Source organism: Bubalus bubalis, chromosome X (genome assembly GCF_019923935.1).
Source record: "Bubalus bubalis isolate 160015118507 breed Murrah chromosome X, NDDB_SH_1, whole genome shotgun sequence".
Classification (NCBI taxonomy): Eukaryota; Metazoa; Chordata; class Mammalia; order Artiodactyla; family Bovidae; genus Bubalus; species Bubalus bubalis.
The window spans coordinates 31,416,076-31,443,442 of record NC_059181.1 but is presented as its reverse complement, the minus strand read 5'-3'; the positions used below and the strand labels follow the sequence as shown (position 1 = coordinate 31,443,442).

The following is a 27,367-nucleotide window of genomic DNA, read 5'->3' as shown; positions in this document are numbered from 1 at the left end:
TGTCAATTCCAGTCTCCCAACTCATCCTACCCCCTCTTCCCACCTTGGTATCCATATGTTCTTTTCTCTTTCTGTGTCTCTATTTCCACTTTATAAATAAGATTATTGATACCAGTTTTTGCAGATTCCATATATATGTGTTGATATATGATATTTATTTTTCTCTTTCTGACTTCACTCTGTATGACAGACTCTAGATCCATCCACATCTCTACAAATGGCCCAGTTTCCTTCATTGCTGGGATAGTCCTAGTTATATTCCTATCTCATGCCTAAATCTTTTCTTGGCAACTCTCGCCTCCTTCATCTTAAATATGTGCCCCCACCAGGTTCAGGCTTGGTGTTGCCTCTCTCTCTCGCTAACCTCAACTTGGTTTTATTTCAGTCTTTTGGCTTTAACTCTTCCATCTGTTTCAGTTCAGTTCAGTTCAGTCGCTCAGTCGTGTCCGACTCTTTGTGACCCCATGAACCGCAGCATGCCGGGCCTCCCTGTCCATCACCAACTCCTGTCTGTTTATACCCAACTTTATCTCCAGTTCTACTACCTGTCCTGCATTTGTAAACCCTGAAGGACTTCACACTTGCAGATCTGTGTAGTATGGCGATAGCCATATGACTTCAACAAAATCATTTCCCTTTCTCCTCTGAAGTCACCCTCAATCGACTTTTCTGTTTCATCCTGTCTCTGGCTGTTCTGGAGGTTCAACAACCCCTCCACCTTTCTCCCTTCTCTACAGGCCACACTTTTGCTTTTCAATACCTTTTTTTGTTTGTTTGTTTGTTTTCCAAGTTCTTTCTTAGATAAAAATCATACCACCTTATACTGGAACTGCATCAGATCTCCTCTTGCTACCTTCACGTTCTCCTTTCCAACCATTTGTAATATTGTGCGTGTGTGCTCAGTCTCTTAGTCATGTTCAGCTCTTTTGTGACCCCCGACTGTAGCCCACCAGGCTCCTCTGTCCAACGGGATTGCCAAGAAAAGATTCTGGGCAAGAATGTTGGAGTGGTCTGCCGTTTCCTCCTCCAAGGAATCTTCCCGACCCAGGGATTGCACCCAAATCTCTTGCATCTCCTGCATTGTCAGGCAGATTCTTTACCACTGTGCTATAATATTGTGATCAACCTTAAAAATCACCCTGATTGTGACATTTGTCTACTCAAACCTTCAGTATCCCCCTTTATTTACAGCATCTGGTATAAAATTTCTGTCCCTGGTATTCAAGGCCCATTCTAATAGAGTCTCCAAAGTATGCATTCCTAACTCTGCCCATGTTTTCAGGCCATCAACTTGTCCCCTCAACTTTCAAAATATGGTGATTCTCAGGAAAACTTGTAAATTACTCGTCTATAGACCTTTTGTTTGCCATCCGTTCTTGAAGATATTTCTCTCTCATCTGAACTCTAATCACTTTGCCTATAGAATTAATTTAGAAATTAATCAGGTACTGACAAATAACATGTCTCCCATTGTCTTGAACCTTTATTTAAAACTTCATTTACTTTTTCCTATGATTACATCTTGTTTCCTAACATAGTAGTAACTTCTAGAGATTTACTTCAAATTTTGTAGATTATCTTATACATGGTAGCAGTTCAGTAAACACCTACTGACCTGAGTTATTAATGCCTTTATCTAATTTAATCTGAGGAAACACTGGTACTATTAAAACCATACCACAAGGGTTTGAATAAATAAGCCATTGGTTTTTAAAATATAGTACTTAAGTTATATTGTTTTCTCATAGTCACACCTTAATAATTTTTATTTTTAATTAATGTTCTTTTTATTAAAATATATTTGACATATGACATTTTATAAATTTAAGGTGTATAACATGTTAATTTGATACACTTATATGTTTTAATATGATTGCTGTTGTAGCGGTAGTTAACACCTCTATCATGTCACGTAATTATCATTTCTTTGTTATGTTTGGAATAATTAAGATCTAATCTCTTAACATGTTTAATTATAATGCAATATCATTGCCTATATTTACCATAGTGTGCATTCTTTTTTTTAAATTGAAGAATAGCTGATGTACAATACTATGTAAATTACAGGTGTACAGGCAGGAATACCAAGTGGTTAGCCATTTCCTTCTCCAAGGGATCTTTTCAGCCCAGGGACTGAACCCAGGTCTCCTGCATTGCAGGCAGATTCTTTACTGTCTGAGCCTCCAAGGAAGCCCACAGGTACACAATTTAGTAAGTCACAATCTTTTAAAGGATATATTCCCGTTTATAGGTACTCTAAAATATTGACTATATTTCCCATCCCACATTGTACAATATGTCCCTGTAGCTTATAATATACATCATAGTTTGTACTTCTTAGTCCCCTACCTCTATATTGCCCCTCCTCTCTTCCCTCTCCTCACTGGTAACACCAGTTTGTTCTCTATATCTGTGAGTCTGCTTCTTTTGTTATATTCACTAGTTTGTTGTATTTTTCAGACTTCACATACTAGTGATACTACACAGTATTTCTCTTTCTCTAGCTGACTTATTTCACTTAGTATAGTACACTCTAAGTCCATCCATATTGCTGCAAGTGGCAAAATTTCATTCTTTTTATTGGCTAAGTAGTATTCCATTGTGTGTGTGTACCACATCTTCTGTATCCATTCATTTGTTGATAAACACTCAGGTTGCTTCCATATCAGTAAATAACCCTGCTATGAACATCGGAATGCATTGTATTGATTCAAATTAATGTTTTGGGGTATATATATATGTATACACACACACACACACACACACACACACACACACATATATATATATATATATATATATATATATATCTAGGAGTAGATTTGCTGAGCTATATGGTAGTTCTGTTTTTAGTTTTTTTGAGAAACCTTCATGCTGTTTTCCACAGTGGCTACATGAATTTACATTCTATCCAGTGGTGTACCAGAGTTCCCTTCTTTCCACATCCTCTCCAACATGTGTGATTTGTGTTTTTTTTGATGATCACCATTCTGACAGGTGTGAGCCAATATCTCATTGTCGTTTTGATTTGCATTTCCCTGATTATTAGCAATGTTGAGCATCTTTTAATGTTCCTATTAGCAATCTGAATTTCCTCTTTGGAAAATTATCTATTCATAAGTATCTATTCAAAATTATCTATTCATAATAATATCTATTATAATTATCTATTATCTATCCTTTTGTTAATCACATTGTTTGTTTGTTTGATGTTGAGTTGTGTGAATTGTGTGTGTGTGTGTATGTGTATGTTCGTGTGTTTGATATTCACTCCTTTTGGTCATATCATTTGCAAATACTTTCTCCCATTCAGTAACTACCTCATGTCTGTCAAATAGATGTGTTTGAACTTCCTTCATATGTTTAATAAGGCAGTATCCATGAACTAAAGAAATTTACAGTCTTTGAAATTTGCTTTAAGAACATTTCTAAAGGCAATCTAATATAGTGTGAAAGAAAACTAAATTGGGCTAGAAGTTGAAATACAAAGGTAACAACAATCTCAACTTCATCAATTTACCTTAAGCAAATCACTTAATTTCTGCGCTGAATAATTTTATGTGTCAATTTGCCTGGATCAAGCTCAGGGTGGAAGGGGTGGTTGTGAGCAGGCATTTGGTCCAACATTATTCTGGGTATTTGTGTGAAGGTGTCAATGGAGAGTATTACCCCTTCTGTTGGTTCTGTTTCTCTGGAGTATCCTGACAAATGCAATTTCTCTGAACACTGCTTATCACTCTTCAGAGTTGCAAAATAGATGTAAAAGATATCCCTGATACTTCATAGGGTTATTGTGTGGAAGTTTTTCAAATTAATTAATATGCTCTGTAACCTATAAAATACAACAGGAATGGAAGACAGTACTGCTCTTAATGTTATCATCCTTAAATAGCATTTTTCCCTGTTGAGTCAGTTTTTTTTTTAATACTTCTGCAGAATCTTATTGCCATTTTACTCTTGCTAATGTCCTAAGGCAAAGACAATATAATGTTTTGTTTAGCCAAAACTGTAGACATACCTGGCAACTGTGGGTGCCTTGAAATTAACTACAAAGGAAAATTAACATTAAGCACTGCTTTCTTTGCCCACTTAACAAATAATTTTTTTCTTATACCTCCAATATGTAGACCCTTTTCAAATCTCACATTTTAAATTAAAGTTAATTATGGGCTGAAATTCATATATAGAACTATCAATAGTTATTATCTCTTCCTAGTACCTCAAAGCACCTAGTCATACTGACTATGGAAATGTTATATACAACCAGAATGGGGATGGGGGAACCAGGAGCAGGCTATTAGAGCCCTGAATACATAAAAGTTACTGAGATAACTGCCCCCAAATTAAATGCATTTGTTTAGTGCATTAAAGATCAATTGACTTGCTCAACACTATTCAATAATAATAGAATTATTTCAAAGCTAGGCATAATTAAATAAGCTCCAAATATTCCCTCGGTGGCTGTCGTTTGTTGGGTTGATTGATTGACATTTGACTCCCTATCATCAAAAGCCAGTGGTGGGAAACTTACCCTGATGATAATACTAATTCACTGTAACAAGAAAGCCACTTTCAGTGGACTGAATGTTACCCAGGATAGATGTATATAACCTGCTACAGCAGAAGCTGGGTCAATACAAACAGACTTTGGCACTTGGCCTAGTTCTTGCTACCATTACTTTTCTCTATTAAGGACAGAAAGTGATTGTGTTGGTGCACAGCTGAGTTTCCCTTTTATATAATATAGCAAATATTTTGCCATTTCACAGGCAGAGGAAATAGATCTAGAAGCATTCCTTATGCTTGTCAAAAAACCCATTCACTGTTAGTAGAGGCATGGACAAAATTTTCTGATCCAGTAAGAACATGTATGAGCAGAAAAACTTCATCTGAAGTGTTACTTGGAAAAATCAAAACCAAGAATTATTTATTTGCAAAGGAGGCTCTTAAAATCTGGCTGCCTCAACATGTATTTTTCTCCTTGTTGGATCCAAAATCTTTAAGAATTGATTAAAAGGCAATGAGTAACCTACAATACTTCAGTGCTTTTGAATCAAATCAGTAGCTAATAAGGACAGAAGGTAATCATCACTTGCAATTGAAGCCCGATTTACTACTCCTAAAAGTTCTACATAATAAAAATGGCTTTGGAAAATATATGTATAAATTGATGTTTAGAAGATAATTTTTATCAGCAAAGCATAACAGAGCCAAGAAAAAAAATCAAAATGTAAGAACCATGTGCCCACTATAAGATTTCATTTTATCCTCACAACAACACTAGGTGGTAGATGCTATTATTATTATTCTTTTAGTTTTACAGATGAATAAACTGAAAATTAAGTGACTTGCTTGAAGTCAAATAACTTGTAAGTGAACAAATGATTTTATCTTCTAAATCTTACTTCTCTGGAGTTGAATCAAATCAATCACCTACCATTCTGTAATCAAGTACAAATTTCTCATCAATTTGGATAACTGTGTAATAAGTTCTTTAGTCTGATTTTCTATCTAGTGTACTGTTTTCTCAAACAAGGCAGTATATATCTGACTTTTTTAAGTTACTTAGATACTGGAACTTAGGCAATAGATGAGAATTACTACTGAAATAAATTTTTTTAATACTTAGGAGTTGTTTTATTAGCACTGTCATCACCTCTATTAAAATAATGTGAACTTATAAAAGGCAGGATACACATAACCTAGAGAGAGAGATTTTTGAGTATAAAGACCATAGTATTTGAATATAGCTGTGATCTTGCCATTTTTCCCTGTTCAAGAGATGATGATGAGCACATGGATTTAAGAGCAGTGGTCAGCTAATTCTTTCCACCATATGGTTATTTTGACATGTTTCCTCCAATACTCATGAACACAAATGAAGGTCTTCTTTGGCAAATCATACTGAGCTTTATTAAGTGATTAAATTGTGACTTTAAAAAGAATGATAACTCAGTAACCTTATTTCAAATGTCTTGTACTCATGACGTATGGACAGAGAAATGGACAGATGAATGACCTTCCCCTTCACACACACATCTATGGAACTCAACACTATCACAGTTAACAGAATTCAAATATTGTCTCACTATTTTTCTCCATATGCACATACAAACAAGAACACTTTAGTTTTAGTTCTATGTATGTTTAAGCTTATTTTTCATATTTAGAGAAAGGCCTTATGGTGGTTGTTTCATTTTCATTTTTCATGTTTGCCTATGATTTTTAAAGTGCAGCATCTGAAATTTTTGAAAACTCATAAAAGTATTTTTTAAACTAAAACAATCATATTCTTTCTCTCCATACATTGCTATTAATAGGTTTGAGCTTTGCTTTCAAACTTTCAGTGATTTTGTAGATTTCTTTTCTAGTAAACTAGAATAGTATTACATATACTATTTTACCTTCTATTATTTACTATTTTGCTTATATTTTACTCAATCATCAATTATACATTTTTTTATTTTTAAAGGCAATATGATAAAATCTCAAAATGAGTGTAAATAATTCATTATTCTCCAACTATTGGGAATTTGAATTGTTGCCAAATTTTGGTCATTCTTATGACTATTCTTATTATAAATGTGTAGAGTTGAGTTCATTACATGCTACCCTTCCTTGCACATCCAGCTGTTTTTATTTTTTTCTTTCAGCTCTTTTTATTCACACCTTTACCAAACCCTCTCTTAACTAGGCACTTCACACATCCTATTTTCTCCATCAATATAGACAATTAACTCTCTTATTCTTGGCACATCTTCCATTTCAATAACCTCACCACAAAAGTCATTCCTAGACACCCAATAAAAAGTTGTATCATTAACAGTTCCCCTATTTGCATTTCCACCATTATTTTTTAAACAGTGTACTGTGTTTTTCTTTGTACTGTAATAACAGTTACTGCAATGTGTGTGTGTGTGTGTGTGTGTGTGTGTTTGTTGTTTGTCTGTGCCCAGACTGAAATGCCAAGAGGTTAGAACTGTCTCATATAAGATGCAACCACACTCAATAAAAACTTACTAAACAAATTAATTAATCATCCTAGTCTTAGAGATAAATGGTTACCTTATTTCTTACTTCTGTATATTTTAGATACATAGAACTAAAGAGATAATGCTGGTTGTCAACCAAAACCTAAATGTCAGTATTTAACTATTTGAGAGCCTCTCAACTTAATTCACACTTACCCAAAGGCTATTATGCAGGTGCAACATAACTATTTTCCTAGATGTTGATTTTCATATTAAAAAAATACAGTTGAATTTTAAAAGCACTTTTTAAAAATATAACAATCCATGCAGAGGGGTAGGGCATTTCCTTTTTAACACTGCCAAATTGTCAAATAGAGAATGCATTAGTATATTTGAGATTTCTAAATCATCATGTAGATGTTTTGTTTTTGGCTTTCAGTGTCAAATAACAGAGCTTCAACCAAATAACCTTCATATGCTCAATCAATAATAGAAGAGAACTTTGTTTGTGTTTATGGTCTCTTCTGAGTTTCTACTATTTTTGTGAATTCCTCTCTTTCTGAAAGAAATAATAGCGACTTACCCCCACATTATGACAATGTTTCTATCTCTTATGGTGATTTTCAAAATGAAATGTGATTTGTAAATCCTTGCAAAATGAATCACTCATATATCATTGGGTTTTAGGGCATGTGTGAGGTTTGTTGACCTGTCATTTTCACAGTATATTACTGTAAGAATACATTGAAACAAATCATTCCACATAAATGTGGGCCTGAGTAGACATCTTTCGGTTGCAGCAACATTTCAGATGAGCTTCAGATGAGCTCATCATTTCAGATGAGCATTCAACCTTGATTTTTTGTAGAGAAAAAGGTAATGTGCACATTTTCATTTCTGGAGATTGGCCATTGAAAATGCTAGCTTAAAAATCTGTCTGTTTGTACAATACCTGGTCTGTTCATATAACATCAAAAATATAAATGTAAGAATAAAGCTTCACCTACTCACCAGTGTGCATCTTACCAACAAGTGCATCTGAAAGAAATTAGAGCCTTGTTTGTATTTTTTCATCATGTTAGTACAGGACTTTTTAATAAAAATAAATTACTCTTGAGCATATTTGTTTGGATAACAAAAAAAAAAGAAAAGATTCATCTGATTGATAGTGGACAGAATTTTCATTAAGTTTCACAGCAAAAAAACCCACAAACACACAATTGCATCATTCACCTTCTTGTTTCAGATGAAACAGAAAATTAGATGCAACGAACTCTACAGAAATGTTCAGCATGCATATTTTAACCATTAAATACATTATCAAGAATCATGTCAGCATGACATTCTAATATAACAGCTTTACGAAAACACGTAATGCAATCTAGGAATGCTGTGGTCCTCTCTAAATCAGCTCCAAACATATTCTGCATTGATATATTTCTCATTATTTTGATCCACATTTTTTATATAATGATCACATTCAATACCATCTGAACCACCAGGGAAGCCCAATTAAATGTACAAACACTATGAAGTGGAATGACAAAATAGTGGGTTTTTTTAAATAGGAAAACCTGTATCAAATAAGCTTTCTCCCAAGAAAAAGAGCTATAATAATGAAACTCTTGGTTTATTATGTGCACAATAATTTAAACATGTATGCAATTTGCCTAATTTTGTGTATTTTCTACTTTTCATGTGCCTCTCTATCTCCGTAATATCACAATAACTGAGTCAGAAAAGAGGCAGTACTGAGTAGGGGAACCTCACTGAAACACACATGGTGATCATCTGGATCCTAGTCCTGGTTCTCACACCTGGAGGATGAGTCAGGCCAGAGAAGTCATTTAGGCTCCCAATTCCTCATCATTTTTTAAAAAAACCACTTGATTGAGGCATGCTTGATACTTATGAAGCTATACATTTTTAATGTGTGCATTTGATGATGTTAGAAGTAAGTAGACATCCGTGAAACCATCAACACAATTGATTCCATAAACACATCCATCACTTCCATTCCCTCATCTTTAATATGGGGATAGTAACAAATTTTTTTTTATTGCTTACCTCATGTATCTGTGCAGGTCTAAAGTGAAATAATCATCTAATAGCACTTTATAAAGTATGTAAGAGTAGTAGATTATCCCTAAAAGATAATTGTAATAACTGTCTTAGCATAGTATCAGGAAATCAGTCCTGAGTGTTCATCGGAAGGACTGATGCTGAAGCTGAAACTCCAATATTTGGCCACCTGATGCGAAGAACTGACTCATTTGAAAAGACCCTCATGCTGGGAAAAATTGAAGGCAGGAGGAGAAGGTTACAACAGAGGATGAGATGTTTGAATGGCATCACTGACTCAATGGGCATGAGTTTGAGAAAGCTCTGGGAGTTGGTGATGGATAGGGAAGCCTGGCATCCTGCAGTCCATGGGGTCACAGAGTCGGACATGACTGAGCAACTGAACTGACTTATAGTACCAATAATATCTTCACCAATTTAACACAATTTTCTGTATGATCAGTAACATTCCTGGTCTGAGCAAGGGATCATAGCAGAAGCAATGAGTAGGTAGATAAGTTGTTGCTGAATCTGGAATCTCTTGTGAATGTCTCAGATTGTTCTTCTCCCCCATGCTTTTTTTTTTTTTTTTTTTACAACTTTCTTTTCATGTTGAAAATATGATAATGCTTTAAATGTAAAATACAAAGCTAACTTTGTCTTTACTGATTAAACATTTAAAGTGCTTACTTAAAGGAGCAAATTGAGTTTTAGGTTTTATTGATTTATACCCTTCTTCAATCCACAAAGGATTTGAGACAGTGTATAACAAGGCTTCAAACTATAACATGAAATATTAATAGAAAAAAATGGAACCAAGCGAGATAAGCACTAAAATTTTATGTTAAAGCCAATGGCTCAGCAATAAAGAATCTGTCTGCGGTGCAGGAGAAGCAGGTTTGATCCCTAGGTTCAGAAGATCCCCTGGAGAAGGAAATGGCAACCCACTCCAGTATTCTTGCTGGGAGAATCCCATGGACAGAGGAACCTGGTGGGCTATAGTCCATAGCATCAGAAAGACTTGGACAGGACTGAAGGGACTGAGAATATATATTTTTATTAAAGATAAGAAAAAGGAACATAAATATGGGAAAAGTGTGGTATAGAGTAGGAGTTTGAGGACATACCTCCAGATCATAGAAGTCATTCCTAGCCATTTATTTTGATTGTCAAAACAAGATGAGAGCTATTTTCCTAAAATATGTTGGCTGTTATAATTCTGAGTTGTCCCAATTTGCATATTTGTCTCAGTTTTTATGAAAGACAGCATGTTCATGGGACATCAAGTAAATTGGACCTATGGAACTTTAAAAAACTCTTTCCCCTTGATGTTTTCATGGTAGACATTGATTTATTCTAAGTACATAGAAAAATAGCATTAAAGAGAGCTATGAAATGATGTTACAGATGATATTAGAAGAGCTTAGCGACATTAACTGAGATGTGATGGATTATCATTTACAATTAGGAGTATCTTTTGTCCACTATACCCCTGAGTAAGTTTAATACTATCTACTTGAGCAAATAATGTAGTGAATTATAAATGCTGCAATCTTAGTATATAAAGTGAGATAATCTTATTTTGAAATATTGCATTTGAATAACTAAAATACAGCACTAGGAAAGGCTATGTTGTATGTTCTCTGACTCTTAAGTAAAACACCCAGATAACATATCTTGTTTGAGTGACATTATATTAATTTATTTTACAAATGAATATAGCCTATTTTTTTCTGATTGAAAAGTACACTTTTTCATTGCAAAAATGCATTCAAAATAATGAAAGAAAACCAAGAGTAAAAATCATTCATCTCATTTCCCATTTAACATTTTTCTTGCTTCTCATCTTGTCTAATTCTAGCATGCCTCTCTTCAGAAATCTCCCTCCTATGTAGATTCTTCAGTGTCCCTGCAAATTATTTCCTCTTGTTCTGTTCTTGTGTAAAGAAAATTTATTTTTGCCACATCAAATACATGGAGTGGTTCATACACCAGATCGTTGTCTCCATTCATTTTTAGCCAGAGGTCTTCAAATTTGTTCAGATGGTAGGCAGCTGGTGACTCAGTGGTAAAGAACCGCCTACCAATGCAGAAGATGCAGGTTCACTCCCTGGGTTGGGAAGATCCCTGGAGAAGGAAATGGCAACCCACTCCAGTATTCGTGCCTGGGAAATCCCATAGACAGAGGAGTCTGGTGGGCTACAGTCCATGGGGTCACAAAGAGTCGGACACGACTTAGAGACTAAATAACAACAAAGGCAATTGGACATTTCACTGCTCTCTGTAGAATACAGTGAAGTACTTATAGAGTTACTTCATTTTAGCAGCTGGGGACAGTTTTACTACCAGAAGAAAGAAATTATTTTAAGTTGCTTAGAAATGTGAAATTCAATTTTCATACTGCCTAAGAGATTAAACCAGAAACACAGGCACACATGTCCACCACAAGAACAAGTTGTCATCCAAACCCAAATGAGCTGCCTGACGTTGTCTTTGCTAATGAGTATTTGTTTGCTCCTTGTTCAGTCATCCAGAACTGCTCTTTAGCAGGACTAGATGGAAACCAGTTGCACTGACTTCTTCCCAGTTTTGAAAATTGGGATGACATTTGCTCATCTCTAGTGTTAACATAGTTCCACAAAGACCGCTGACAGCAGGGTAGGACCGTATCCATGCAAGTTCTCTCATGTCCCTGGGATATAATTGGTCTAGAGCCAGAGATTTTAGCTCATTTAGAGCAGCAAGGTGCTCTTTTAAAACTCTCTCACCTATTTTGGGCTTCATTTCTCTCGTACAGTTACGCTTTTTCCATTCTGATGAACATTGTCCCTGACAGAGCAGACAAGCAGAGGAGCTGAGTGGTTCTGCTTTCTGTGTCATCTGTATCCCCAACCTTCCCCTTCTGCCCTAATCAGTGAACCTATCTCTTTCGCCTGCTACTTCCTGCAAACAAAAGTGAAAAGGCCCTGAATGCTGTTTTTAACATCATCACAAGTCTCACTTACTTCCAGGCTCAACTTTCCCACGCTGTTTGTACTGTTCTATAGTGTTCTTTTCTGAGTATTTGCCCTCAGTTATGTCTCCCTTTTCATCCCATGTTGATACACTTTTATCAATAGAATCAGAGCTCATTTAGGATCCCCTGCATGATGGCATGCATCTCGTTCAACACCACACTTCTTTTTAAGAACTCTTTGGGATTATTTGCAATGATGTGGTCAAAATTTTATTTTTGAAAGCCTCACAGGCTTCTTGCACCATTTTTTTGTATGGCAAAACCAATACAATATTGTAAAGTAATTAGCCTCTAATTAAAATAAATAAATTTAAATTAAAAAAAAGAAAGTGAAAAAAAATTTTAAATCATGAGATTACTATGTTTTTTTCCCCCTTCTTAATCTCTCACACCACATGTATATTCATACACAGTTTCTTGAAAGACAGATGCCACTTTGTCCTGTAGATTGTCCAAACTGACAATTGTATATTGGGATGAAAGGGTACATGGTATAACGTCCCTGGTGGTTCACTAAGTCTGTCCCCACATAACTGGATTAGTCTTCTGAACCCTTTTAAATTTTGTCTGCAGGTGACTGAGGTTTGGAAATCTACCTGTCTTAGTTCCTTTCTTGCATAAGAAACATCAATGTGTGCTTTACGAAGTGGGAGAGAAAGAAATTAAATTTGTTAGAAATCTTCATTCTTAACATGGCTGAGGTAGCACTTAAATAAGAAGAGAAAAGCACTTGAAAGTGATATTGTTCTTATTTCTTTATAGTAAAATTTATAAAATATGACAGATTTACTGTGGAGGGGAGGAAACATTTATTCTTATATAAAATTTGAACCTATTACATTTAGTTCTTCATTTCAGTCTCTCATGATACTTTCACATAATAGATTCAGCCATATCATTTATTTTCTATGCATTCTTGGTCTATATTACTAGAGCAAATAAATAAAGAAGTGTAGAAGGATGTCCCAAGAACTGAGAAGCAAAGATACTGTGTTCAGCTTAGTTTGTCAAGTGATTCTGCTCGTAAAACCAACCCCTCAATAAAAAGAACATTTCTATCACCTCAGGACACCTTCAATTCCTATTCCCTGTAGGCACCTATTGTTAGAATTTCTATCACCATAAATTCGTTTTGTCAGTTCTTGAATCCATATAAATGGAATTGTGCAGTCTGTGCTATTTTGATCAGCATACTATTTTTGAGATTCATCTATGTTGTGAGTACATTAATAGTTCACTCCTTTTTATTGCCAGTTGATACTCCATTCTATAAATGTACCACAATCTGTCTATTCTCCCATTGATGGACATTTAGGCTGCTTTCAGTTTAGGGACATTGTGAATAAGACACTGTGAATGTTTGTGTACAAGTCTTTTGGTGAGCACAGGTTTTCATTTCTTTGGGGTAAATACCTAGGAGTGAAATGGCTCCATCAGATCTTGAAATTGATAAGATATTGCAAAACACTTTTCTAAAGTGGTTGTGTCATTTTCTACTCCCACCAGTGATGGTAGAGAACTCCATCAGCTCTACACTGCACCAGTATTTGATCTTAACAGTACTTTCAATTTTTTCCATTTTGTGGAATATGAAGTGGTATCTTGTGGTTTTAATTTGTATAGCTCTGATGACTAACAGCATTGAACATCTTTTCATGTATTCACTGGCTATTCATAAACAGTGGTCATTTGCCTTTCTTCTTATTGAGTTAAAGTAATATTATTTTGAGGTCATTGATATAACTTGGAAATTGGAAAGGACAGAGACATTTTCCTACTTTAAAAAAAAGTTGTCTTCAAACTCTATTGAAAAGCACTGTTGCTGCTTAGTCAGCAGTGTGTTTCTTCTGTAAAAGCACTGCTCCCTGGACATCTTTGTCACTAATAGAAAGTGCCAAACACTTTAATTTTCTTTGCCCAGTCTCTGAAGATTGTCTCTTCAGAACCAGCACTAATTTGTTGTTTAGAAGCCTATTAGGTATTTTTAAATTGTTGTTGTTTAGTTGCTAAGTCATGTCCAATACTTGCCACCCCATGGACTAGAGCCTGGCAGGTTCCTTTGTCCAAGGAATTTCCCAGGCAAGAATACTGGAGTGGGTTGCCATTTCCTTCTCCATTTTATTTTATTGTATTTATTTTAAAATCTAGAAATGTAATTTAATCATTATCTTAAGACATATAATATGCTTATTCATTTAGTCATGTAGCCAATAAACTTTTACTGCTTAACATGGTGGAAAACCCAAACATTAAGAAAACAATGTTCTTGCACTAAAAGAAGCTCATAAACTTACAACAAAAATCAGGATATTTAATTTGATATAGACTATGAAAAACATCCTACAGTTGATAGGCAGTAGGATTTTGCAGGCTAGATGGCTTCTAGTTGAAATTTTATTTATAAGCGTGATAATATTTGGAGTGTGTTTTCATTTATGCATGTAACAGATGTGATTTGAGCACTGTGTAGCAGGCACTGTGCTAGGCACTAAGAAAAACAGTGATGATTCTCTCTCCCGAAGCTCATAGTCTAATGGAATGGAGTGAAAAATTGCATAAGTAGACATGAGGGTATTTGTGATGGAGAAAGGGGAAAGGCAAAGGTCTAGGGAATTGCCAAGGAATCACTGTGAGTTGTCCACGGATGAAGAATTGAAGAGTCAGTTGAGAAGCCTAGAAAGTTTTCTCATCCCAGAATGGTATGAGGTTCTGATTATTACCTAAATTATTTGGGCTTCATTAAGCAGATCCTGAGAATTCGGTATATATGTCTGAGCAAGAAACCAACCACCAGAACTGCCCTTCAGGAGAATTAATCTGGAAAGGATAAGTATGATGTTTTGGTGTGAGAAGTGGTGAAGCAAAACAGGAGGAAGCATGACTAACATGGTGAAGCATGGTGAACAACCAGCAGAGGAGGGGGAAGTAGCAGTGATAACTGGGCAGAAGGTATAACAGAATCAATAGGACTTGAATGGGGGAAAAGAAAGAAAGGAATAAAACAAAGATGAATTGGCAGCCTGGTAAAAACAAGAGAAATCAGTTTCAAAATGATGTTAATGTTGGCTTCAACACGTTTTCTTTGAGGTTTAAGTCAAATGGAAATGCTAAGGAGTGGTTAACAAGGAAGTTTCCTGAGACATAACAAATTTAGAAAACATTAACATTTGATAATTGAATATTTTCCATTTCACAAGTTAGATTTATAAGGAAGTTGAAACCACTATAGTTGGTTTCCACCTTTTTTTTTTGTTTTTGCAACTATCTCTGATCTTTTAGAGATTCATGTGAGTAATTCCAGAAGTTTTCACAGAGGACTTGCTTAAGTCATCTGCTTGTTTTTTTCTTAGGTTCTTCTGGTTTGTATACAGTTCAATAAGGTACAAATTGTTGACACTGTACAAATATAATAGAATCCATTCTGTGCCTCATTTGTCTGATTTCCAGAGTATGTATGTGCTCAGTCAACAAGAGCTACAGATTTGTTTTTTATCATCTCATCTAATTCCATGAAGGAGAAGAGCATTACCATACAACAGATAATGAGTTGGAAAATAAGAAAGCTAACCTCAGAAATCAAGGCTTAAAAAAAAAGGGGGTAGCTTTTGTTTAATGCCTGTATAACTTGGCAAGAGGGACATATAAGACTTAGTGAGGCCCAACATGTGCTTAGAGGTGGATTGTTAGTGGATGTCTTGGGGGTTCTGTTATCTAAGCTAGATGTTTAAAATCAATTAATTGATGTTAGACTCAGAGATCTGTTTTTAATCCCTCTTTATCTTATTTCTGGGCCTTTCCGTTCTCAAGAGCCTGAGAAACTAAACCTTACTTTGATAACTTGTTATTTGTAGAAAGAAATGAGATTCTGGTGAAACACAATTATTTACTGTCTGTCTTCCATACTAGGGTGCTATATGTATTTCAATATTTTATTTTAACCCTTCTTCAATGGGAAACCATTCAAGAGTACTGTCATATCTTGCCTAGTTTTATGCTCAATTTATAAGTGAATACTTCTTGAACAGTTATTAAGATAAGGGGTACCAATACCTCAGGCTTTGATAATCTTAATTACCACAGCCTCTGTGTTTCTTTTCCTGATCATCTCCCCAAACCTAGATACACATAGGTACACACCCATGGTCATAACACAGTCACACAAGTGATGTGATTTTGTTTGCATAGTATCTCAGTAGTCATAATACAGCATTGTGTATAGTTATTTGCTTGTTGTTCTCTCCCCCATGAAATTGAATATTGATAGGAAAATATGAACTTATTTATCATTGTAAATGGAGAAGGCAATGGCACCCCACTCCAGTACTCTTGCATGGAAAATCCCATGGATGGAGGAGCCTAGTAGGCTGTAGTCCATGGGGTCGCGAAGAGTCAGATATGACTGAGCAACTTCACTTTCACTTTTCACTTTCATGCATTGGAGAAGGAAATGGCAACCCACTCCAGTGTTCTTGCCTGGAGAATCCCAGTGATGGGGGAGCCTGGTGGGCTGCTGTATATGGGGTCGCACAGAGTCGGACACGACTGAAGTGACTTAGCAGCAGTAGCATCATTGTAAAGGCATCAGATACAAAATGTTGGGTTTGCCAAAATTTTATTCCAGTGTTTTTGTAATCCAAAGGAAGTTTTTGGCCAACCCAAAAGTTACCTATTTGTTGGAGTGAATCAAATTGGAGAGAACACTTACCTGCATTGAACAATTACGTACACTTAAGCAGTCATTTCAGAGAAGGCAATGGCACCCCACTCCAGTACTCTTGCCTGGAAAATCCCATGGATGGAGGAGCCTGGTGGGCTGCAGTCCATGGGGTCACTAAGAGTTGGGCAAGACTCAGCGACTTCGCTTTCACTTTTCACTTTCCTGCATTGGAGAAGGCAATGGCAACCCACTCCAGTGTTCTTGCCTGGAGAATCTCAGGGACGGGGGAGCCTGGTGGGCAGCCGTCTATGGGGTCGCACAGAGTCGGACAGGACTGAAGCGACTTTGCAGCAGCAGCAGCAAGCAGTCATTTAGAGATTATGCCACAGTTTAAAGCACATAGAATTCCTTTGAGTACAGAAAAGGAGTTTTAGGAACAAGTTTAATTCCTGATCTCTTAGAAAGCCACATGAATATATTTTAAATCATCTTTGTCCAGTGATTTTTAGCAATGGGTGGGTAAAAGATAGGGTATGTAGATACAACCAGTTTAATCAGAGTGATACTTTCTGTATTTTATTTTTTTTTTTTTGAAATGGAGAATTGTGCTGCCTCTCAACTTTCTACCTTATATACATCATGAGATTGATCTGTTTTGCAGCAGATGAAAAGAAAATGTTGCAGTGTAGAAACAGAGCAAGGGCTAGTCATGACATTACTCCTCTCGGTTTCCTATGTAAGCAATTGTCAAGCAAATATTCAGAGAGTCCCAAAATATATTTGGGTCATGAATGCTACCTTTGAGGTTACCCATAATGTGTTCAATGAAAATGAAAAATCCAACTACATTCAGAGCCAAGTCCACATCACAAAATTTAGACTTAGCTCTGCCAATTATAATCTCAGTTATATTTTCATTCCTAATTTTTCTTCTGGGGCTCAGTCCAGTATCTCCAGCTGCCCAGTTGACATATTTTCCTTCATTCACTTCTCCACTGAATGGCTAGATCCTATCTATTGAGCTTCCAAATCTTGTTTGGTTTCGTTAACTTTTCTCTGTTTGTACCACTGACTCTCTGATCCATGCAACTATTTTTCTTCACCTTAACTACAGTGATAACACCTACTAGGTAGGCTTCTATTTCTATTCTAGAAATTTTCCAATCAGTCTGTTCTACTGTAGCCAATGAAGAATAACACTTAACAAAAGTCCTGGCCAGTAGGAGTTGCTGAATGAATAGTTGTTTAGTCAATGAATAACTCAATGAAAATATTTGATAAACATGGCAAGTACTAATAAGAACTTCAACTTCAGAGCCAATGCAGTTAGACAATGAGATTAAATGAGAATCAAATGTTTCCAGCCCTGAATCAATTCCATTTACACATTATTTTGCCTTTAAAAAACGATGTTGTTGCTTTTTCTATATTCTTACTTCATCTTTTCTACCCACCAAATGGTGTTTGAATAAATATTTGTGTAGCTCCAAATTGATAAGACCTCTGGAAAGAAGAATAAGGAATATAAAAATGATCTGTGTCTCCTTTCAAATATTCTATCTTAAGAGCCAGTTTTTTGGTTGTGTGTAATATATTCTACAATGAAATAGCCCATATGTTTTTTAAACTATCCTAGTAATCACGTGGAAAGAATTTTATGCCTGGAGTCATATGTTCTGTTACCAGGACCACTTAATGAGAGCAAGCATGGTCGGAGACAAGAGCCTCCTTTTGATCAGAGAAAGGTCAATTTGTTTTCTTTACAAATCTAAGTAAACAGAGAGAAAAACAGCTCTTAAATGTTCCCAGGTAGTTCTCCTGAACTTCTAATGAATGATTTAGAAGCCAAGAAGGATTGAATAAATCTGCGAACCTAGAGAGGCCTAGCATTGATCATCACAAAGTAAAACCTATTAACTTTGCAAACTTGTGTGCATTATAGTAACAATTTTCTTTAAAAAGCAAGGGCCACTAATTCAAATGTCTTCAGAGGGCAGTAGAATGCATGTATACTCCACCTAAAGGCATTCAAATTATAAAAGTCCTAATACTAAAACATGTCTGAGGACAGATTTTACTTGCAGGCTTCAGTTTCAGATACCCAAAGGCAGAGACTTAACATACATACAGTTTATTCCTTTGGAATCTGCTTGAAATTGAGAAATACATGTCTGGGGGTTCCATCTCCCTGCCCCCCAGGGCATTATGTCTTAGGAAAGAAATAAAAAGAAAAAATAAACAGCCTGAGGTAATCTCATAAAGCATGTGGTACTTAAAGTAATTTATGATGAATTCATTTGGTATCCACATTAATAGCAGTGATAATAATGAATGTATGTATCTGATGTGGATGAGATAAATACCTCCAAAGGAAATTTCATTGTAATTTGATATTAGGTAAATGTCCCATTAAAATAAATCACTACTGTACATAATTTTCCTTTAATTCATTGGCAGGGTGTTTGCTTTGGAAAAGGCACAGTCTAATTCTAGTTTCAGGAGAAATTCTCATTATTCTTTTATAGCAACCATTATCAGGAGCAGATGGGGAATTGCACCAACAAACGCGTCTACTATTACACCACACAGGAAAGAGTACTAGATGAAATCTAATCAGACCCCCTCCTGCCTCCATTTCCTGTAACAAACTAACAAAAACATACTTGTAGTTTTAGTGTTATTATTAGTGGCACACAATAAATCAGGGCTCCCCAACCCCCATGCCATGGAACCCTACCAGTCAGGCCTGTTAGGAACTGCACTGCATAGCAGGAGGGAGTGGCTAGGGAGCCAATGAAGTTTCATCTGTATTTACAGCTTTTCCTCACCGCCTGAACCATCCCCCACCTCACCCCAGTCCCTGGTGCCCAAAAGTTTGGGGACCACTGAGATAAATGTTTTGTTGTTGTTGTTTAGCCACTAAGTCCCATCCGACTCTTTTGCCACCCATGGACTGTAGCCCACCAGGCTCCTCTGTCTAGAGGATTTCCCAGGCAAGAATACTGGGTTGCCGTTTCCTTCTCCCACACAGGAATTGAACCCGTGTCTCCTGCATTGGCAGGTGGGTTCTTTACCACTGAGCCACCAGGGAAGCCCCAATAAATGTTTACTGAAATGCAAAACCGATGAGACCAGGGGAAATACCAGGCTTACAAGGTGCATTTTATTTTTGATTGATTGTCTGCAAAGGCTGCTCCTCTCTGATTTAGTTGGCAAGTCACAAATAAAAGGTCTGTAGGTCCTTAACTAAAAGTAGAATCTGAGGTACACTTCAAATGTGGAAACATTTTATGGTTCAAAGAAGAAAAAACTCCTTCAGTACAACTTAATCCTCAGCTGTAAAGTCTAATACAGACATGAGTGCTACCAATGAATGACACTAACTGGAAATATTTTATGACTACCTATGCAGAGGGGAGGCCCTGAGTTCTCTCTGGGCTCTTAAAGGGCCCCAAAGAAGAGGGAATGTTTAAGCTGAGTATTACAGACAGGTTATGAGTTTGATCTGCAAAACTTAGGACAGTCAAGGAAGTAGGAAGCCTTTCAGTTTTTACTGGGAGTTGGGGTTAAGGTTGGAAGTGAGGAGCAGCTATAGAGAATGCTGCAGAGGCAGATGAGAGAAGAGGCTGTACAGGCACTTCACACTTTGCCTGGTAGGCTGGTATTTGGACTTTATCTTGCAGTAAATATGTAGGCATCATTCTTGATCTCCTCATTCTGGGCTCCAGACCTTGATTCTTGCCTCCTGCATCTTTTTTACTGAAAAATTACCATTTTTCACTTTTTTTCAATCCTTTTTTGTGTACTTCTTTCTCCCTCACTCTTGTCTCACTCTTGGATTTCTCCCATTTTTGCCATCTTTCAATTCTTGTCACTCTCCTCATGAGATGCACTTACAGGGTCATCAGGTCTTCCATGAGAATAGAATCATCTAGCCCATGAATGGGCTAGATTGATTGTGTCCTGTTGCTAAGCCTGCTATTTTGCTTTAGTCTTTGTATTGCTTCCTTACAAAAATTATTTATCATCAAATAATAATGTCAAAAGATACTTTCTGAGCATGTTAAAACTTCTGAAGACAGTTGTGACTACATAGTGTAAGAATTAACATGAGAGGCAAATGTGTCCAGTTTATCTCTGAGTAAAGGGCCAGAAATAATTTTTCAGACTCTGAGTTGAATTCTAGGGACTGACAAAGAGGAACAGTAGCAATGAGCTTAAGACAGACAGAGTAAAGCAGAAGGTAAAAGGGGATGAAATTGCACCATAAATTTCCATCTGGCAGTTTCACAAGTCTCTAAAGTATCCATATCATTGCATGTTTTCTCTTGACCAGTGAGCAAACTGAGGCAACAATTAATCTGTCTCAAAATAAAACCTTAGCAGAACCACCAGTAAATCACAAGATTAGATTTTTGATATATCCACTTATTCAGCAAAAGTTTGTTTTTCTCTCCTGTTTCCCTCAATCTTTACCTTTTCTCCCAGTCACTTTTTGTCTCTTCTGTTTTCCTATTCTGCCTAGTTTGTGATATTTTGCCAGTTCTTTATCTCCTACGTAGCTTATCCAATTTGTCATTGTACAATTCCCTGTAACTGCTTCTTAGCTTCTTCTTTTTCTTCATCTGTCACATTTTATTTTCTGTTGATTTTGTTTTCATGCAGTTTTGGAAGGTTTTGCACATATGCTTTTTTAAATTTATGCAGTCTTTTCATATAAGATGGACTAGTTTCTTTGTCTCATCTTTCCCTTCTATAAAAACGTAGCTGTTCTTCCTTGCCTGTAATTCTTCTCTTCCCTCAATTTGACCAGACTTGGAGGATTGAGATATATGTATCACTTTCTATAATTTAGGAAATTTTCTCTATTCAAAAGGCATACAAAAGTAAATAATAATGCTGTAACTCTAAAACATGCCCCTCCTGTGCCACTGCCTGCTCCACATGTTTATTGCCTAACCTTTCTCTAATAATGTATCTGCTTTGTACACCTTTGTCCCCTTATACCCAGAGATTCTGCTGCAGCTGGTTTACTGTGAAATTCTGGGCTTTTATATTTTGAAAAACCTCCCTAGGGGAGTCTGATAAGGAGTCATTATTAAGAATGATGCTTTAATATTAGAATCAAAACACAATAAGCTTTCTAAGGGATGATGAGTAATCCAATCAATTTAATTACGATTTTTTTCTATCCCAAACTCAGACTAGATGTTAATTGCTAGAGAAATAGGTAAGGATGCCTAGGACAACAGAACATGAATGTGGTATCAGAGCTTAGAAATTTCAGCGGTAGTGAATAATTTAGCACTTAAAAAAATTTAGAGGTTATAGAATGAAAATTAATTTGTTTTGCACTAAGTGAATAAAGTTGATTGAGGTTTTCCATTTAATTGTGTAAATCAAGTCATGTCTTCAGGCTGAGCAGCTAACTGTGAAACAACATGTACAAGTTTTAACTTCCTGTTTTGGTCCATTATTTTGCTTTCTTAGGCTTTATTATTGAAAATTCTCCTCAGATCGATCATACACTGTAAATACTTCTCCTGATTACAAAATCTCTTCACACAAATGAAATAGACTATTTAATGAGCTCTCTTTCACAAAATAAAAAAAAAAAATCTGAAAGCCCTGATTTGGGACTCTACATAAAATGAGATTTAGATCTAACAGTTTTAAGTTATTGCTTCATTCTTAGCTACTCAGTTCTATCACCTATCTGGGAAATGAAAATAATAAAACCCATGTTGATTCTACAGTTGGATTGTAAAAGTCACTGTAGCCATCAGCCATGAAGTGGAAGAACTGAGATCAAAAATACAAAGCAAGACGCCTGAGATAAAAATTGTGAAGTTTCATTAGTTTATAGCATTATAAACCAGCAATAAGAATTCTTTGATTCGTTAACAAAGGTTCAGAAGGCATTTACTCTATCATCTTATTACTCAATGTGTTATTCCCACACTAGTGATAGACGCTTGTTAGAAGCTGAAAATTCGGGGCCCTCCTTAGACCTACTGGATTAGAATCAACAGTTTAGCAAGATCTCTAGGAGATGTGCATATTGAAGTTTGAGATGAACTGCTATAGCACACATCTTACAGGTATTCCATGCATTATTTAAAATTAATTTATTTATTTTAATTGGAGGCTAATTACATTACAATATTGTAGTGATTTTTGCCATACATTGACATGAATCAGCCATGGGTGTACATGTGTTCCCCATCCTGAAACCCCTCCCACCTCCCTCCCCATCCCATCCCTCAGGGTCATCCCAGTGCACCAGCCCTGAGAACCCTGTCTCATGCATCGAACCTGGACTGGCAATCTATTTCACATATGGTAATATACATGTTTCAATGCTATTCTCTCAATCTTCCCACCCTTGCCTTCTCCCACAGAGTCCAAAAGTCTGTTCTTTACATCTGTGTCTCTTTTGCAGTCTCACATATAGGGTCATCATTACCATCTTCCTAAATTCCATATGCATACATTAATATACTGTATTGATGTTTTTCCTTCTGACTTACTTCACTCTGTATAATAGGCTCCAGTTTCATCCACCTCATTAGAACTGATTCAAATGTATTCTTTTTAATAGCTGTGTAATATTCCATTGTGTATATTTACCACAGCTTTCTTATCCATTCATCTGCTGATAGACATGTAGGTTGCTTCCATGTCCTATGTAAACAGTGCTGCAATGAATATTGGGATACATGTATCTCTTTCACTTCTGGTTTCCTCGGTGTGTATGCCCAGCAGTAGGATTGCTGGGTCATATGGCAATTCTGTTTCCAGTTTTTTAAGGAATTTCCACACTGTTCTCCATAGTGGCTGTACTAGTTTGAATTTTTAAAAAGTATCTCTAACAGCCGTGGGTATTGGACACCATTGGAGGTACAAATTAGAGTCATCATCTTTCTCCTGTAACTGCCTCCCTGACTCTGGTGTTCTAGGCAAAGATTTCCCCATTTCAGTAGTCATTCATGATTGCTGGATCCAGCTAGTTCCCTAACCTTCTTAATTGTGCCTTAACAGTTCATGTTACTTCTCACCTTTCTGTTCTACTGCATTGTCTAAACTCTAGGTTTAGCCCCAATACCCACCTTGCAGACTCCTGTCCTGGCTGTTTTACCAGTGTCCCTGCTTTAACATTAGCCTAAACTTTGCCCCAGAACCACCTCCGAACACAGCTCTAGCTCCCACACCCCTGTCCTTCAGTCATTTTCTGTTGCTCTCCACTGAATTGCAAAGTCTTTAATAAAAAGCAGAGTCCTGTCTGCCCAAGCCCACTATTAATCCAGGGCTACACCTCTCCGTAGACTTCCACTCTCATACAGTGACACAGAGCCCAAGTGTGTACTTGAGATCAGATCACAGAAATTCCACACCATAGGCTAGCCTTCTGCTATCCTCTTGTGGCTCTGACCAAACATGTCCCTAAGGCCTACCCATTCTTTCAATTCCAAATTACCCACCATGGTCTCTCCTTTTCATCCTTCCACTGAGGTCATTGCTCTTCTAATCTGTCATTTATAATTACTTATCTAATCTGTCTGATCACCTTGCTTACTGTCTTACTGAATATAATATAGCAAATTATCCTTCACACTTATGTCTAATCTTCTCAGCTAGATTTTATACTGCCTAAAACCTAGAAAATTGTATGCATGTCTTGGAATCTCTAGGAGATCCAATGATAAGTATTAATACTAATGATACCATGATAATTATGAGCACTCCTCTTCATCCACTTTCTGTATTCATAGATTCATGCATTCATTCAACAGATACTTACTGAAATCTCTCATGAACCAGATGTGGTAGTAAGTGTCAGGAATAAGACTGAATAGGACACCATCTCTGACTTCAAGGAATTTATGGTATAATCTGAATATAGACACAATTTGTTATGAATGGGGCTACCTGTTACTAAGCAGTGACTGTCATATGCAACACTGATCAGAACAGATGTTCAGAGTGGCATATAAATAATGGAGCAAAATCAACTAGTTGCAAGGAAGTATCATGTGTTTGTTAGAGCACATCTCATGCTCACTTAAGAGAGTATGATCAGGAAAGCTTATGACTAGTTCAGTGACTGTGCATAGTTTTATAATCATTGTGAGGTACTATGTTCCTAGAATAATGGCCTGTTCCCATTTTTGTGGATTTAATGAGTCTTTTAACTGCTGAAGACATACTATCCAAAATTCTAGTATTTAAAATAATAATACATGAAAGCAGTAGAAAACAAAAATCCAACAAGTTTATCCGTAATGAGAATCTAAAGGAGATTTGACCCAGTCTTAGAAAACAGGCATTGATTCATTCATTTGGCAGGCATGTGTTGGAGTTTGCATGTACTTGGTTTGGGGCAGGAGAATATAAGAATATTAAGTTAACTAGAATCATATGTTCAGGAAAGTGTTCTGAACACTGACTGTCTCATCTATACATAAAGATTTGTGAGTCCTTTAGACTGAAATATGGCAGATATCTCAAATTCTCATATTATTTCATTTTGTAAACATCAGATTTAGTTATGGGTTACTGTAATTGCCTTACAAATTCTATATTACCTTATTTTTTAAAAAATGCTAGAGTGCTATTTTTATTTCATGGCAAAAGGCATTTTAATACATACTTTGTTGTAATAGTCTTTTTTAATAAAGCAATTTTTCTGAAACTCTTTAAATTTCATTCAGGATAAAAAGTAGAAGATGCTTAAGCTTGACACCGTCAATGACTCATAAAAATGTTCCAGTGGCTATAGATTATTTTTAAATTTATCTCTGTACCTTAGGGATTTCTTGATAGGCTGTCCCTGAAAGCAATTAATTCTAATTTTTATGAGGTTTTATAATGCAAAATACATGGATGGAAACATTCTGAAATAAATTTACTTCTTATATAGTCATGAATGTTTGTTTAAATATCTCTAGAGGTTTTTAAAAAAAATACTCTGGCTAAACTGTGCTTCTTCTTTTTCACCTCTCACATAGACAGTCTCGAAGAAATCTAAATAGTTTCTTCATGTTTAAATTTTACAACACTTCATAGACTATTAAACATGGAACATCCTTGTGGGGACAAGAAATCGAATTTGCTCTTGAGAAGGTTTCCAACTAATTGATTTGTAGGACATTATAACATCCTCCAGCTGACAAGCTTTACAAATATAAAACCTGGAGCTGAACTGAGAGGGCGCTTTTTTCCTGACACATAAAAGGTGTCTTTCTGTCTTGTCTCCTTTGGATATGGGCATGTCAGTTTCATAGAGAAACTTTCACATGGAGCTTTTTTATTTCTTTCTCCCCCAGTAGGACTGCATGGGGTAGCACATTGTTTAATCTTTTCTCAAATAAAAGGACACGGGGCTTCATCTTTGTCTTTGCCTTTTTGGTATCTCACAGGAACTCCAGGATGGCATCGGGCAGCGGCAAAGTGTTGTCAGAGTATTGAATGCAACTGGGGAAGAAATAATTCAGCAGTCCTCAAAAATAGATGCCAGTATTCTACAAGAAAAATTGGGAAGCCTGAATCTGCGGTGGCAGGAGGTCTGCAAACAGCTGGCCGAGAGAAAAAAGAGGTAGGGTGACAGATTAAAATAGGAATGCTAAAATTTTAGCGGAGCTGTTTAAGCTGCCCTTAAAAGAAAAATAAAAGATTTTGTGAAAGATTCGAACCAGGGTGAAAAGCACTAACATTAAGGATTCCATCAACACTTAATAGCAATAATGAACTTGCTCTTTCTTTTCCTTGAATAATATAATATGTAACTGTTGCTAGTTAAATAGGCAGTGCTTTTTGATTATTTTAAGCTTTGAAGTTTGTGTTAAAAATCACACATGATTGTTTAAATATGAATGTCTTCAGTATATTCCAATTTTCACAAGCTGCATCTCAGTTATTTTTTTTTTTAACGAAGATGAGAAAAGGATGTTATAAATGACTATTTTGTAGGAAAAGTTGCTATTTGGCTAGATTGTTTAACAGCTACAAATATGACTTACGATGCTGAAAAGCATGATAGTCATATTTACCTTTTAGTTCCACTACATTTCTTAGCACATTCTTGAAGAAGGACTTGGGCTGAAATGTTCAAATCTACAGGGGAAAACAAAACCTTAGAGACGTTATTGTTGAATTCAATCATCATTTAACTTTCCCTTGAAATGTATTGAAAGCACAAAAAGCCAAGTGTGTGCTGCTGCAGTTGGAAAACATACATATTTTTATAAACAGGGTTTTGTATTATGCTACCGGTTGTTGCTAATGTTTCCTATTTCATAAAGGAGGACTTGCCCTTTATTTACCAAATGAGACTATTGTCATGAACAGTGAAAACTCAGTTCTATTGCCAAGCTCTTTCTTCCTACCTATCATCTACATAATAGGTGGATTTTAATACTCAGAAATCTAGAATAACTCACTGATGAGCATCTTTGGTGAGGATGTATTAGAAAGGTTTTGGAATTGCATCCATTGTCTTTGCCCACCTCTTCTGGCCACCTTTGCTCCTTTTGCATTATTCAGAAAGTGGATACAATTCATACTGCTGTACAAAATGAACATATTAGTTGACCTACACACGCATGTGCATGCACACACACACACATACACAGACAAATCTTACTAAAGTTAAATAATAGCATC

The 27,367-nt window shown here is 36.1% G+C and overlaps 1 protein-coding gene across 8 annotated transcripts in view; it reads left to right on the top strand.

The window, feature by feature from the left end:
* Positions 1-27,367, top strand: part of DMD (dystrophin) — a 2,402,664-nt gene that overhangs the window by 1,478,393 nt on the left and 896,904 nt on the right. For all 8 annotated transcript variants that reach the window (XM_025277237.3, XM_045164452.1, XM_045164449.1 and 5 more), the window contains one exon: positions 26,125-26,300. In XM_025277237.3, the coding sequence (XP_025133022.3) occupies positions 26,125-26,300 (176 nt within the window). The remainder of the gene's footprint in view (positions 1-26,124; positions 26,301-27,367) is intronic.